The sequence below is a fragment of the Thamnophis elegans genome, chromosome 3 (genome assembly GCF_009769535.1).
Source record: "Thamnophis elegans isolate rThaEle1 chromosome 3, rThaEle1.pri, whole genome shotgun sequence".
Classification (NCBI taxonomy): Eukaryota; Metazoa; Chordata; class Lepidosauria; order Squamata; family Colubridae; genus Thamnophis; species Thamnophis elegans.
In genome coordinates this window covers 122810238-122827318 of record NC_045543.1, presented here as the reverse complement: position 1 = coordinate 122827318, position 17081 = coordinate 122810238, and the positions used below count along the sequence as shown (strand labels likewise).

General features: G+C 37.5%; 1 protein-coding gene across 1 annotated transcript; it reads right to left on the bottom strand.

The window, feature by feature from the left end:
* Nucleotides 1-5358: 5358 nt before the first annotated feature.
* On the bottom strand, nucleotides 5359-13843 carry ESM1 (endothelial cell specific molecule 1). Its single transcript, XM_032214033.1, is given in 5 exon segments — nucleotides 5359-5878; nucleotides 8076-8231; nucleotides 13298-13399; nucleotides 13402-13482; nucleotides 13485-13843. Coding segments are annotated over 5 exon segments (552 nt in total). The 5' UTR covers nucleotides 13597-13843; the 3' UTR covers nucleotides 5359-5777.
* Nucleotides 13844-17081: the final 3238 nt, after the last annotated feature.

The following is a 17081-nucleotide window of genomic DNA, read 5'->3' as shown; positions in this document are numbered from 1 at the left end:
GTCACAAAATCATGAAGCAGACTCCTTCTCCCGACAAAACCTCTTTTCATTAAGCTAATGTGAATTCCTCTCATTCACATCTAGGAAAGTCCCGGCAAACAGTCTTTCAAGGGTGAATTTACAACCACAGACCTTATCAGGGTTGGAGAGCTGCCAGGCTGATATATTCCAAATGCAACGCTGTACAAGAAAATACTTGGCAAGGTGTCTCTGAGAGTTATGAACAAATCTTCACACTAATTAAACAAACAAATTGTGTCCTGCAAACTCCACTCCTCTTTCGCTCCTCTTTATTTCCTATGGGAGTGGCCATTCACTGTCCACCTGTGCCTTTACTCTTAAGTTGATCCTTATTCCTTAACTATTCCCTTCTTTTGGCAGCTCTGCACATGCCACACCGGGAACAGGCTCCAGCTGTTCTTCTGCCCCACTGATCTTCGACTCCAAAGGCAGCTGATAACTGTCGGACGGCCCTGGTCCTATCTCTGCCTCCAATGCAGAGTACTCATCCTTAGCCTTCCCCGGACTCCAGGACTGGCCCATGTTCTTTCCCAACCTCCTCACTGTCTGAGTCTGCTGGCAGACCACAACAGCCAGGATGTTACAGTATGGAGATAGCTAGGAGTCATCCATGGAGAACTTTCAATTGTGCCATTAGAAGGCTGGATGATTTTGACCCTGTCATTTTATAGATCTTAATCCCAAATACTTTGTTTTAGTTCATTTAAGGCTTTATCTTGACTGAATGATGATGCTATAAGGGATGACAGACCAGAAATGCCAGATCGGAATTAGAATTTGACTCTTTAAAATCCATTCAGTAGGGTAGGGTGAACCATAGATTTCTTCCCCAAAATTCAAGTTAGTTCAGTTTCATGTGGGCTCCAAGAGAAATGCGAACAAATTCTACCTCAACGAGGACATAAGCATAGAACATGGAACTTCAGAACTGGATAGTAGGTATCTTTTGGGGAGTCCATCATGACTGTGAATGGTCACTAAGAGAACAGTTGTAAGTTGAAGACTACCTGTAGAAAGCTCACAAAGTTTTTTATTCCACAGGATGGAGAGTTGATGTCGATTCTAGGCACTTGAAATCTTTAACTTCTTCCGTTGGTCTTTTGTTAACTTCCCATTTAATAGCAGACTTACAGTGGTTTCCAAAGAAAATTGGAGCCTAGGTTTTTGTGAAATTGACTTCAATAAATTGCTTAGAACAATAAGACACTAAATCGGCTAAGCATCTGTTAAGGTGCACCTGGGGTACAGGTAAAATGGCCAGGTCTTTTGCATTCAAGAGAATTGAAATAGGACAGTGGGCAAGAGAGGGTGAGATTCTGGTTTAGAAAGGGTCACAATTATGTCATTTGTCTGAAGCTGGGGGGAAAAGAGGCACAGATAGGAACAGGAGAGGTTCAATCACTATTAGAGTTGCCTATAATTTGCATTGTATGTTTGGATATAACAAAATTATCAGCTTGAGAAAGTGATAATCAATGGATGCTAGTTTCCTCTCTAGTCTCTCATGAGGAATAGAGGAATAGAGTCAAAAGCTGCCCCTAACTCAATATAAGCAGCATAACAGATGCCATGAATAAGGATAGAGTATTTTTCAGCTAGTCCTTGACTTATGATCACAATTGGGACTGGAACATCTGTTGCTAAGCAATGTGGTCATTAAGTGAATTGTGCCCAAATTTACAACCTTTTTTGCTGTGGTCATTAAGGTGAATTACTTCAGTTGTCATGCACATCACTGAGGTTGTTGTATAAATCCGGCCTCTATTGACTTTGCTTGTTGGACGCCCCCTGAGAAGATCACAAGTGGCTTTCACATGAACCCAGAATGCTGCAACCATTGTAAAAGCATGCTGGTTGCCAAGCATCCAAATTTTGATCACATATCTGCAGGGCACTGCAACATTTATAATGCAAAGACTGATCATAAGTCACTTTTTCAGCACTGTTGTAACTTTAGTCACTAAACAAATGGTTACAAATCAAGGACTAACTGTACATTGTAGGAAATTGCATATTCATCCATTGTAGAATATCCAAACCCCACTTGTACAGGGGCCAAGATTTTTCCTCAGTACATCCAATCTAAAAGTTTACAGTATAAAAAAACAGCCATAGAGTTTGCTAATTACTGACATTGGAAATACCTAGCTGAATTTTGCCTGTTGCCTGTTTCTTGTATATTGGGACAGTTAGAATTAAGCCATTCTTTGGTGAGCAAAAAAGGATAATTGTTGACACTAAATAGGTGATTTTTAATCCTGAGGGAAAACATGAAAATGGAGAACATGTATGTTCATAAAGCAATAGCAATATAGCAATAGCAGTAGACTTATATACCGCTTCATAGGGCTTTCAGCCCTCTCTAAGCGGTTTACAGAGAGTCAGCATATTGCCCCCAACAATCTGGGTCCTCATTTTATCCACCTCGGAAGGATGGAAGGCTGAGTCAACCCTGAGCCGGTGAGATTTGAATCGTTGAACTGCTGATCTAGCAGTAGCCTGCAGTGCTGCATTTAACCACTGCGCCACCTCGGCTCCAGATAAAGTCTGGATTATCTAAAGATTGCCAATACTTTGTATTATCTAGGCTTATTCATTAAATTAGGGGGTGTTAAAGTCAAAATGTTCATTGTGATATTAATTGAATTACACTCACGTATACTAAAATAGATATAATTCTATACATTAGTCTGCAACTTGTAACATTTTTAGGCTTTTCTTCTGTTTTTTAACACTCTGTTCTTATGTCTTCTTGCCTGACATAAAATTCTGGTTACCATGTTCAATGTTTCAAGTTACAGCAGAGCGAATAGTATAAACTTCCAAATCTGATAGAGGTAGGTGTAGAGTACATTTTTGAAAAGTGTGATCAAGTACTATATGTGATGTTTCAGTAACATAGATGGGCTTTCTATTTCCACAGATTTTGGTATAAGCATGTCTCAAATGATTATAAAATAAGACATCTGTTCCAATGAAAGGCTAAGTTTTACTTGTTATTGCAACTTCAATGTGAGTAGATCTTCTAAGGAATTTTTGACACAATTACGTAAGTAACATGAAGATACTTCCACAACTCAATTGTCACACATTTCACTTTCATATCAGACATGGGCTGAGTTCAAAGAACACACCCTGCTATGGTTTGATTTTGGTTTCTTTTGTTAACTTCCCATTTAATAGCAGACTAGCACACACCCTGCTATGGTTTGATTAACAAAGATTGTTTTGATTAATCATAATTAGCTATGCTAATATACCATATTAAGCCATAGGTCATGTTACAAAACACAATGACTGAATTCATACCTTATGTTATGCCAGAACTGATCAATTGAATAAATCCAGCCATGTTCTCTCTGTCTCTTTTTCTCTTTCTTGTTCTCTCTCCCTCTATCTTTCTCTCCCTCCCTCCCTTAGTAACATTCCTAGTGTAAAGTGGAAAATAACTTCATGGAACCTGTAACTATACTGAGATGTTTATTTTAGTGTATATGTTTTGACCTGTACTGAATTCAAGAGAGTTTTCTCTTGAATTTAAATATGCCATAAACAAAATTTCTATAATTATTGAGTAGATATAACAATTTGCCTCAACCTTTCCCAATCTACCACCCTCTAGATCACGGGTGTCAAGTGATGTATCGGAACTCTCCCCCCTTTCCTAAACCAGGCGGGGGCGGGGCTCTAGATGTTTAGGACTTCAAATTCCCAAATTGCCATCCCATTTCAAAATAATGAGATTGCCTGTGATGTAAGATTGGAAAGGAGGTCAAATGAGAAAAGGACAAAAAATACAAAAAAAAAAAGGGAAATTAGGCTAACATGTACAGTATATGAAAGTACTTTCTCCAGCTTCAGAAAGACTGGTTTTTCAATTGCAATATTTTTCCAAGAGATATTTATTTTTAAGAACATGTGCTAGCAATAATATAGAATTGACGACTGTATACTTTTCAAAGTTCACTGAAGAAATGTACAAGTCTAGAGACTACACTGGTCATAAATTTGAAGGGACTGGATTAAAGCTAATTGCTGGAACCAGGAAATAAATTATGCAAATCTAAGGTCTCGAGTCTGTGGAATGAGAAAAGAAAAAAAGAAGCAGACAATTTACCAGCTCACAATACATGAAAGTATGAATGACTGTTGTTGTGAAAATGGTCCAGGCCCACTCCACATTATACAGGAGACACTCAAAAGCCGGACAGTGTTTGACTTTAAGGCTATGCCTGCTGGACAGAGGATAGGAGGACAAAAAGGAGAATATGTCCACCTTTGACTGGATGCCTGATAGCCCCACCTGAATTATATATTTGCCTTTGGTGCAAAAATATCACAATGAAGGAGCACATTTGCATACCCAAGGTTAAACTGTATGTATGTTGAATTAAATTAAATTAATTTAAATGAATTAAATTAAACATGGACAGAACTCAGAATATGGAAACAATAGGATTTATCCATTTTATTAGGGATTAATTGCATGAAAAGTAACAACTATAGAAATACAGTCTTATATTGTAATAGCATTTAGTTAGTTACACAACTTTGAAGGATTCATCATATTTGGCAAAGCAAACAACGAAAGAGTTATATTCATGTAAATATTCACAACACTATTTAAATAAACTCTTTCATCCTGCCCACCAAACCACACAAGCAACTTTCTCCTTTTTATGCAGCTCAGAATTCCTGAAGGAGCCTCAAATCATATTTGCCTTCAAATGATCCATTAACTTAGAGAGCAAGTGTTTGCACTTCTGTAATGTTGATTGTATTGGCACTCTTATTGTGAACTGCAATCTTCAGATACACAGTTCAGCTTTACGATTCAAGGCAACATAATTCAAGCCAGACTAAATTTTGATTGATCGCAAAAGAAAATAATGAATTTAATCCCAATAAATACATTATGAGACACAGAGCTTTCGCAATTTAATTTTCACGAAATAAGTTACTCATAAGGAAGGTAATTGTTAAGACCAGTCATTCATAAAGCTTTTACCATCTTTTTGATTTCAACAGGAAAAAGCTAATATTTGAGGCTAGCAATGCTAAAGTAGTAACTCAGAGATGAAGGGGAGACCTATCTGTATCTGAGTCAGAAGAACTAAATGTGGGTAAAGCTAATTGGTAACAGTAAAAAAAATGTTGTTTAGTCTATGTTTTAGCTCCGAATAAGATTGTGACTGTAAAGTAAATTTTCTGAATGCTTCATAGAAAAGGAAATCCTACTGTATTCACTGGACTTGCTGGCAAATAATATGTTATAAGATTCAGAATCGACACTGGTTCCATATTCAACAGCTATTACCTGTATTATTGTTACTCTACTCCTGAAATTAGGATTTCAGTCTAGACAATTTATATACTAATTTTTATCCCCCATACATTTTCAGTTCTTTGATGAATAAATATTTTGTGCAGGATGTATAGAATTGAGAATGTTAAAAAATAAGAGATATATATTTTTCAATATATAGGTAAGCTGCAGCAATATGCAAGTTCCAACTATATTTTACATTCAAGAATTCATGATACATTTAGTATTCAGAAGATATTCCAAAAATCATGTACACTGTACACAGTTTCTTGCTGAAATTCAATCTTTTCCCAAAGATACATAAACTGGATCTTCTTTTTAAAAAAATTACAATTTCCTCTGCAAGAGATCTACTGTTTTAAAGTGGTTTGTGGAACATTCACTGTTAGAAGAAAGCATGGGTTAGAAATCTAACCCACATAGGCTAATATCAGCGAGGATTCAGCCATTTCATGATTGGAGAGTGAATGTCTTTTTCCTTCACAAAATCCTCTTCTACGGAATTACCATCGCCAGATCCCATGTCATTCTCTGAAAGTTTAAATGAGAAAAAAGGGGGATTAGGTTTTTTTTTAAATCAAGATGTGGATTTTTAACTATCTTTTTGTCTAAATCAAGAACTTTAAATATCATGTCCATTCTCAACACATTATTATGATCTTTCATGCTGGCCGCATGACGAGTGTCTCTCAGACAATACCGACTCCCTATGCTGAGAACAGAGGTGAAATGCTACCGGTTCGCCTGAACCGGTAGTAAAAAAAATGCTTTAAAAAGTAAAAAGAAAATTCCGACGATCGGATAGCACAGCTGATTATCTAAACTTTTAAAACTTTTTTTAGCATTTTTAAAGTACCAGTTTGGGAGAACCGGAAGTAAAAAAATGCTTTAAAAAGTTTTTAAAAGTTTGGTGGCCATGCAAATGCAAGCGAACCAGTAGCAGACTTCAGAGCATTTCACCCCTGGCTGAGAATCAGAGATGAGCATCATCCCCCTGAATGGTCTCAACTGGACAGGGAAACTTTTAAACCAGTGGCCCCCAACCTTTTGGGCACTAGGGACTGATTCCATGGAGAAAGTGTTTTCTGAAGACCAGAGGGGGCATAGCTTTGCATGTTGCCTGCATCCCGCAGATGGGGCTTCGCTTGTTTGCATGGCCCAATTGCTGGCAAGCCATGGCTCAGTGCCGGTACACAGACCATGGGTTGGTGATCCCTGCTTTAAACCCTTTAGTGATGATCTTATGAACTGAATGATGGGAAGCCAAGGTGGTGCAGTGGTTAAATGCAGCACTGCAGGCTACTGCTAGATCAGCAGGTCAGCGGTTCAAATCTCACCGGCTCAGGGTTGACTCAGCCTTCCATCCTTCCGAGGTGGGTAAAATGAGGACCCAGATTGTTGGGGGCAATATGCTGACTCTCTGTAAACCGCTTAGAGAGGCCTGAAAGGCCTATGAAGCGGTATATAAGTCTACTGCTATTGCTAGGAATTTGATTTTACATATGCTCATGTAATTTCAGGGACAATGTTCAAGTAAGAGAGATGAGAATGTGGATATTTTTATAGAACAAATTTGTAATGATATAATACATCTCCCAAGTTTTCCATAAGAATCAAAATGTTAATATTCAAATGCAATGCTCAGTGCTTCAATAAAGGATTTAATTAAGATAATCAAACATTTTTAATTGGTTATGTGCCATCAAGTCATTGTTGACTCTGAAGAGTTTCTATCCATATGGTTATCTTGGTGAAAATATAGAACTGGTTTACTTATGCCTGCTCCTCCCATAAAGTATGAATTGATGCCTTTGCCAATGTCAGTAATGTGATCATGTACCTCCATCATCTTCCTAAACCATTGATGCCAAAACAGATTTAGCAGGACAAATGTGAGCGCCTTAACATCTTGGGTGACCTTGCTGGGAATATATACTTTTTGGCATACGCTCCAGCATTCTTTGTTCAACCTCCTAGGAATATGCTGCTGCCACAATGGGGCAGCACAGCAGGAGTTGAGAGGTCAGGGGAATAATCAGGAAAGTAGTAATAATTCTTTGATTACAACAACAGTATTACTAAAGCACCATGCCTCATGCCAATTAAGTTTCAACAATTTTTTCAATATGCATTTATTGAATTCTGAGCCAATAAATAATTTCTTGAAGCAAAGCATCAGAGGATTGTTATCTACCAGGAGGTTCTCTCGGGTATGTATAATACAATTGTGATACACAACTCAATTAATTCAATGCAATTTGCGAATGAGAATACCCTTGGCATGGACAAATCTTCTAATGCTTTACAGCAGGGGTGTCAAACTCAATTTCATTGAGGGCCGCATCAGGACTGTGCTTGACCTTGGGGGGATGGACAGGCATGGCTAACTGTGTGTGTGTGGCCAACTGTGTGGGCTTGGCCAACTGGGTGGGCATGGCCAACTGTGTGTGTCTGTGTCTGGGTCTGTGTGTGTGTGTGTGTGTGTGTGTGTGTCCAACTGTGTGGGTGTGGCCATCTTGACACCATTCCCTAAACTGCTAGCATGTTTCCTCTTCACATTGGGTAGACCAGAACGAAGCTACATTGGCCTGATCTTTCTTCTTCGCATTGGGTAGCAGGACGGCCCCGCGGACCAGATCCAACCACATCGCGTGCCACATCCGGTCCGTGGGCCTTGAGTTTGACAACTTGCTTTATATCCTTAAGAAATGTATACAATTAGGTTTACCTGTAGGCAGCAGTATTTTCCGTTGGTGGGGAGGTTTTGATGCAGCCAGTTGGAAAAAAGAAAACTTTACACACTTCCCAGTTACTCTGTCACATATGCCAGATGGACAGCTGCAAGTCCTTAGACAATCCAATCCATAAGTACCATAAGGACACTCTGCAAGATGAAATATTAGAAAACAATAGTTATATCACTATGCTTTAAACATTTGTTATATTGCAGAAGGTTTTGTTCTACATCAGCATTTTGCAAGCCACTATGAGTTTAAAAGATTCAGCAGCATGCAAATTTGATAATTAAACAGTTAAGTAGAATGCTAGGAATGCAATTCTAAATATAGTTGCCTCTGCTCTCTTTGAATTTTATTGAATAGGCATGTATACCATGAAATTAAATCATTGATTCATGAAGGCATATTTCTTGAAGGCATTTCGTTCAAGAAATATGCAGAAGATTCACAATCCTAACCATACACAATTGTTACAAGGTAATCCATTATTGCATATTATTTTTATTTTCAGTTTATTTAGTAAATCTCACTAGATTCAAAAGTGTTCATTCTTGGATGGTATAAAATGTCACCTCTTTATGTAAGTACTCTTTTCCTCAAAAGAATGTTTTGTCAGAAATACAGGATTGCAATTCCTGGAACTCCTAGGAATTATGAGAGTTGTGTTCCAACACAAGCCGACAATTCCAAATGAGGAAGGTTTTACCATATAATAATAATAATATTATATTATATAATAATATAATAACGTGAAAATAGTAATTATAGTAATTCATTATAGAAATATTTATCTTCCTACACTGGAAATAAATTACCTTTGTTTCATAAATAGGTTCTTTTCAACTGTGTGTGTGTCTGTGTGTGTGTGTGTATCTCTATCTAGCTATCTATCTATCTATCTCTGTGTGTATCTATCTATCTATCTATCTATCTATCTATCTCTATCTATATATCTATCTCTGTGTGTCTCTATCTATCTTTCTATCTGTGTGTGTCTCTATTTGTCTATCTATCTATCTATCTATCTATCTATCTATCTATCTATCTATCTATCTATCTCTGTGTATCTCTCTCTCTATCTCTATCTATCTATCTCTGTATCTGTATCTATCTATCTATCTATCTATCTATCTCTGTGTATCTCTATCTCTATCTCTCTATCTCTGTCTCTGTCTCTGTCTCTGTATCTATCTATCTATCTATCTATCTATCTCTGTGTATCTCTCTCTCTCTGTATGTATGTATGTATGTATGTATGTATGTATGTATGTATGTATATATATATATATATATATATATATATATATATATATATATATAGCCTTTTAAAATACAAATTTGGGAGGATAAAGTTGGCTAGGTATAAAAATGGTTCACATCAGTCAGTACAAAGTCTAGTGCTATTACCCACATTATTTCTCTATATTTTATTTTCATTTGAAGGTTTGTTTGCATAGAGTGATGGTAGAACAATTTCACTGGACTTGGGACTGTATTAATATTGAAATAGCAGGGAAAAATAAATGAAGCTTGAGACAATAAACATATTCCTTGTTTTCATATGGCATGTTCATGTGTAAATGCATATCATCTTCAAAAAAGATACATCCTTTCCTACAAAGAGCTGGAAGGGGTTGGGTGTCATTTAATCCAATTTTTGCATGATGCCAAAATCTGTGGCTATAGCAATCTTTCCTCATTTCTAAGCAGCCTCTTGCTTAAAACCTCTACAAGGAGATATCTGTCACCTTTGAGGGGAAAAGGACAGATTTTTTTCATGGGTTTAAACCAGTGGTGGGTGCAAAAGTTTTTAGAACCTCTTCTGTAGGTGTGGTGTGCTTTGTGGGAGTGGCTTGCTGGCCATGTGACTGGGTGGGCGTGGCCAACTTGTAAAATGTGGTAAAACTCACTTAACAATGATCTTGCTTAACAACCAAAGTGTTGGCTCAGAAACTCTGGCATTGAAGTGTGCATGTCTTAAAGCTGTCAAGTTACAAGACCCTTGCACTCTTGACAGCTTTAAGACTTGTGGACTTCAATTCCCAGAATTCCTCCTCCAGTCATGTTGGCTCAGGAACTCTGGCATTGAAGTGTGCAAGTCTTAAAGCTGTCACGTTGCAAGACCCTTGCACCCCTAACCCTTTAGAAAAAAAACCCAGGGGTGTTCAAACTTGACAGCTTTAAGACTTGTGGACTTCAACTCCCAGAATTCCTCCTCTCGCTCTTCATCTTGATGATGTGCGGACAGGCGGGGGGGAGGGAGCTGGAACCGGTTCTAAACGGCACTGTAGATTTGTGGAACCTCTTCTATAGAAGGTTAGAACTGGCAGGAACCCACCACTGGTTTAAACTGTTGATACCACCAAGGTAGTTTCAATAATGTTTAGCTAACACAAAAATAAGGGGCAATGTCTCTTTACTGAAGATGCTTGCTACAGGGGCATCTGTGTCATGGCACACATTAAAAAGGGGGAGAGACTCTTAGTTGCCATTTTGACATTCTCTCCCCACACTGGTCCAATGGATGCCTGTGCTATCCATTTAAATATTTAAAAGAAAAAGTATTGAATATTTATGACAGCATTTTTTAATTAAAAAAAATATCAGCCGAATGTAAATATGATTTAGGCTGAGGGAGTTGGGAAAGTCCTGACAAATTATTACTTATCTAATATGGCCCTTGACAAACTAATTTAGCTAAATTTGAGTATGCAGCATCTACACTTTGAAACGTAAGAAAGACAGAATTTTCTGCTCCATCTCAGGATCCAAAATGCAGGTATTATAAAAATGTCTCTCATCCACATTTAGTTGATTCTAGATAAGTTTGATATGGCCTTCTGGAACTTCACCTTTTCTTCTAACAGATTATCATTATTGTAGGAGTGTGAGGGGTTTTTTTTCTCTTCAAGGCTAGAGAGCATGCCTAAAAAGCAATTATTAACCATGGTCTTTCCTTCTTACCTACAATGGTTATCTTGAATGCAGAAATAAAGACAGCCACTGCATGGTAGCATTTGGTTACTGAGGTGGTACAGTGGTTAAATGCAGCACTGCAGGCCACTTCAGCTGACTGCTATCTGCAGTTCAGCGGTTCAAATCTCACCGGCTCAGGGTTGACTCAGCCTTCCATCCTTCCGAGGTGGGTAAAATGAGGACCCAGATTGTGGGGGCGATATGCTGACTCTGTAAACCGCTTAGAGAGGGCTGAAAGCCCTATGAGCGGTATATAAGTCTAATTGCTATTGCTATTGCTATTGGTTTATTTTCCTCGTCTCTTTGCTCCCATCCTGTGATCTCATGGCTTTTGCAGCTCAAACCTGACAGTCCTATTGTTACTAATAGTCATGGCTTTGTTGATTTTGTTCTAGTAAAATTAAGTTATCCTAGACTTTACTCAATACTGGGTGTTTTAAAAAGAAGTTATTTGGTATCATTATTCATTATTATTAGCCTTCAGAAATTGTGGGCATTCTATCCCTGGAGGTTTTAAAGAAAAAACTAGATAGCCATTTATCTGAAATAGTATAGGTACTCCTGCTTGAGCAGGGGGCTGGATTAGAACACCTCCAAAGTCCCTTCCAGCTCTATTCCATTCTAACATTCTAATTACTTTAAACAGCCTTGTGAATATTTAGGCTGACTGTCAAAAGCATTCTTGAATTGAGATATGAACCAACATCTAAAATTGAGATTTGAATCTAGATGGATCAAAAGTTTAATGGCTGCAATATATATGGGCCTTCCTTTTCCAAAATGCAAATTATTTAAACTAAACAATTTAATCTAGTTGCAGGGAAGTGTTAATTGCTTTAGTACACAGCAGTACATAACATATTAACCAACTTTTAGGTACTAGTATACGCAGGAAAGCAAGATATACTATCATCATCAACATTGGTATTTTGAAGTTGGAAACTTGTAAAAAATATACCAAACATGTTATACTTTAAACCGGATTTATATGTGTATCTGTTTACAGTGCAAGCTTACACCTTATATACCAAAAATGATTACTGGTATTTGAATAATAGAAATCCTTCTTTTCTTTGTACTAATAGAAGGAGGACATATGAAGAAACCCCCATGTTTGCAAGAGCTAATAACCAATTTACAGGTTATGTAAATAATTTAATTGGCTAAGACTGAACTGGATTTATCAATTTAGACAGTGGATAGAAAATTACATTCTGTCAGAGGAAAGGGGAGAGAGAAAGAATGTTCAGAATGTTTATTTTGGATAACAGAAGCATCTCATTCTCTTACTTCCTATTGGCAGTGACCTGATAGTTACATAAATTGTTCTTAACAGTCAAGAAATCTCTGTAAAGGCATTCAAATGACTACAGTATATTTTAGAAGATTTCAGAACCTTGTATCTGAAGGATCCTTATTATCTCCCAGCATATTTTAAAGGAGAAGGGGAGTTTTATCAAATTCCCCTAGTGGAGTTTAAAATCATACTGGTAGCCTTGTTTACTTATTGAACAACAAAATGTGGGTTCAGAGGTTGCTGTTTAGAGTTAGAAGTCTCTGAGATTTATTTTATTCATGTCCTTTTTCCAGTTTTTATTCGAATTATGTAGTCATTGGGCATCCGCCATGCTCTATCTTTACTCTAGAATTCTACTTCTGCTTTTTACATAATATATAGGTGAAAGATGTATACAATATGAAGAGAAACCAGAGTAAATCACATATTATGCTTTCCTTCTAAAGCTTATGTCCACGTTATAAAATGCAGGTGTTATTCTCTTGATAGCCACACATATAAAAATACATTATATATCTGAGAAAGAATACTGACGTAAGCAGTTTTGAAATACTTTTATAAATCTCTCAGATAATATTTGCATATTGTTTCCCCATGGGTATAGAGTGCCAGTAGAATTAGGATTAAATGCTCAACTTCTTGGGTACTTTAGTCAATCTTTTCCATCTGCTAAGCAGAGAAATTTGGAATCATTTTACAGAACTCTGGTAAAATGAAGAGACATGTGCTAGGTATATGAATACTGTCAATAACTATCTTTTTCAATCATAGGATAATTATTCTACTTCAGCATAAATCTGCAGGTATTTATTACATTGGAGCAACACACACACACACACACACATCCAGTGTATATACGTATATTGGAGCAATTTCCAACAACTATACATTGACCATTAATTGTCATGATAGATATGTTATCCAATAACCATTCTTTACCTTTGCAGATACCAAACTCATCTCCAAAATCATCTTCTTCAGAAAAGAATTGGCACTTCAGTCCGGGCCCACATTTGACACCATCCATTCCTGCAACTGTCCGTAGCAAGTTTCTCCCAGAGCTGCAGCACACACCCTACAACAGCCACAGTCATCCAACACAGTACGCTTGCAATGTTGCGGATTTTACATTCACTGCTGTTGCAGGACTCCGGGCAATCTACTGCATAGTTGGCACTCCAGGTAGCTCTAACATTCATGGGTACCAGAAGTAGAGTGAGCACCAGAAAACTGGCCATGGCTCCTGGTGGGATGAAAGCCCAATTCCACCGCCCTCAATGACAGGTTGCAAAAGTTCAGTCAGATGTCTTCTGTTCAGGGATGCAGGAGTGAGGAACTCAATGTGGAAGTTCTGGAGATCAGCTTACAAATTTTGGAGCTTTATACAGCCTCTTGCCCACAAGGCCTGCCGTCGTCAGTTTCCTCAATCTGTCCTCTTGCCAGCCTCCCTTGTTTTACTTTGCGAAATCCAGGATGAAGTTTGGATTAGCACGCTGCTACCATCCAGGAATTGAAAAGCCTGAGCTGATGTAATCTGTTATGTTTAGTTGGCTTGTTTTCCAGTGAGGACTGAAATTCTCTCACATCCGTCTCAAATGCTCAAGGATGTCTGCCAGAAAAGTGCACAGGAGTAAAAGGGGGTGGGGAAAAAGATCGAGTAGGTTACATACCTTCTCCAGGACAAGTGTTGTTCTCACATTGGCTCTGTATCTCTGCAAATCTTTACAAACTTTTTCCCTGAAAGGAACACCAAGCGTCAGGAAGAGAGATCATATATCTTCCTTGTAGCTTCTGTCTCTATCCTTTTTCTCAACTGCAGCAGTAAGACAATAGATAGTTACTTTACCTCAACCTGGTGCCTCCAGATGTGTTGAAATTCCACTTCCATAATCCCTCAGACAGCTAACAAGAGCAGCAGGATAGAGAAAGCTGCTTTCAAGTTTGGCAACACTATTTTAAAAGCCAGAGAAAAGTATTCCTTGAAACAAAACAGAATGACCCTGTCAATATTTAGATAGGTAGATTGCATTCAAAGACCAATGCCAAAGACAACAAAGAGAAGAGAGAAGTCAGGGACCTGTGGTTTCATCTTTCCATACCTCAGATAGTTATCATTTAGCATCTTTTAGATGATTAGCACTTTTGATACAATCCATGGATCTTTATTTTGATTAGGCTGGAAGAAGTCTAAATAACCGTTCCTTCTATAAATTGCCTGCCTTCCAATTTCATGGTAGCAGATTTTCATGGGAGGAGGTACCTGAGATTCCATTTAAGCTGTCAAAGCCAGTTCAAGAAAGGTCTTCAATAAAATGCATGCTATTCTCAAACAGAAATTGCTCAAGCAGTAAGTCCTCAGTGATTTCCAACCAGCAGTTTACATATTTTCAAGGTGTTAATCTGCAAGGCATTTCAAGGAGCTTTGAGCATAATCATGATAAGGACAAAGCAGGAGATGCAGATGAAGGAATGTGGTGATGAATCTACAGGAATCTCAAGCAAATCACTATAAAATCACATGCATCCTAACAGCATAGCAGAAACAGTATGAGTTATGTGATCTACCTAATTAAAATCATAACATTGACCATTAATCGACCTCTTGCCCATGTCATGGACACCCCAGCAAGTATCCTATTTTCAGAAAAGAATCTGTCAGATGAAGGCCTCTTCTATTTGAAGGGCTGCCAACTCCAAAGTTCATTTAGGGATAACAGGGGCCTAATATTATGTATCAGTAGTCAGCAGGCACAATATCGGCAATTCATCGTCTTCATTATTAGGCTGAAAGGTAAAATTCTATTTAAGATAACCATAATTGTATTTACCTCATGCATATGTAAATTAGCACAGGCAAATCTTAGATAGACTTATCCCTGTTCACTATTTGTAGTCTAACCGAATCCAAAAGTGTTTTTTGCAAGTAGTTTTATAAGACAAACCACCATTCCCTCTCAACTGCCAAAAGTGGCCTGCTAGAAATCCTCATTATCATAACCACAATTTCATCTATTGCTCTTTTCGTGTTCAAAAGCTAAGATTAACAGGATGGCACTCTTCCCAGGCTAGTTTTTAACCAAGGACAACTTGTAGAGTAAGCACCCAGGAAAAAAACCAATCTGACTCATTAAATTTAGGGTTGTAGACTTGATTTTATGACAATATTTGTTTTAATAGAATTTTTTATGCCTGTATAAAAGCCAGTCAGGTAGATAATAGTATTATGTATACATAAGTATTCCCTGATTGATGAACCCCTTATGTTGCATATGCAAGGTTTAACTTATCAATATCCACATCGATATATCCACATCAAAGCAATTACTTTAGAGGACCTCCCTTTCCATTAAGTACCACCTTTGACTGGATACCTTGTGGAGCATAATATAGATATGCTTAACATCAAGAACTAATCCTGCTTTTCTGTGAGGGGGTTTAGGCTATTTAAAAACTAGACAGTGGAAATGAAGCTGGTCCTCTCTAAATTATTTTTAGGAGATACTTCAGATTAATAGAATATGTAGTTGGAAGGAATATTGGAATCTAACTCTACCAAATGGCCCTCCATCTTCTATGTAAACTTCTTCAGTGAAGGACATTTCACCACCTCCTGTTCCACATTGAGTACAACTTTAATCATGAGGCATTTTTTTCATAAAACATTTCTTATTATTCAGGCTATTTATAGTTTTCAATAGGTGTTAGGTGGATTAAATGATTACATGGTTGAATAGAATTGCTTATGAACATTTAACCCCCCTCACTGAGACAGGCAGATATAAATTTTTAAATCAAATAAATTTTAAAAATTATCAGTCTTAAGAGTTGTACATACACATGGCTGACATGTTAATAATTTATTATGTATCATAAACTAATGAGATTTTGAGGAAATGGCAACATTTTTCAAGAAAAACATTAACACTAAAATGCTTGATATTTACATTTTTCACAGGGTTCAAGGATTTACAGAAAGAATTAAGAGTTCCTGGTATATTGATAACTCAGCTTCTTTGAAGCTTCCACCAAAATGATGAAAACATTTTTTTTTAATGAGAAACGTTTGATAGCAACAACATTTCAGAGTGTTTATGAATAATTGTGATCAGGCTTCAGATATTTAAATCTTTTTAGTAAAGATAAAGGTTCCCTTCGCACATATGTGCTAGTCGTTCCCGACTCTAGGGGGTGGTGCTCATCTCCGTTTCAAAACCAAAGTGCCAGCGCTGTCCAAAGACATATCTATGGTTATGTGCTGGCATGACTAAACGCCGAAGGCGTACGGAACACTGTTACCTTCCCACCAAAGGTGTTCCTATTTTTCTATTTGCATTTTTACATGCTTTCGAACTGCTAGGTTGGCAGAAGCTGGGACAAGTAACGGAGGTCACTCCTTTATGTGGCACTAGGGAATCGAACTACCGAACTGCTGACCTTTCTGATTGACAAGGTCAGTCTTTAGCCACTGATCCACCACATCCTTTTTAGGCAAGGATAAAAGTCGTATCTTACTCCAAAATGAATTAATCTGTAAAAGAACTTCAATTTCATTTAAACATATGCACATATACATAGGTAAATATGTTTCTGTGAAATGTAATCAGATTACTCAGACTTCTTCTGTAAATATATTTAGGAAGTACTTACTAGACAAATCTCTAAACAATATCAGGTGAATGAAAGAGAACGTTGGCATTTTTGAATTTCCCAGAGGAACAAAATA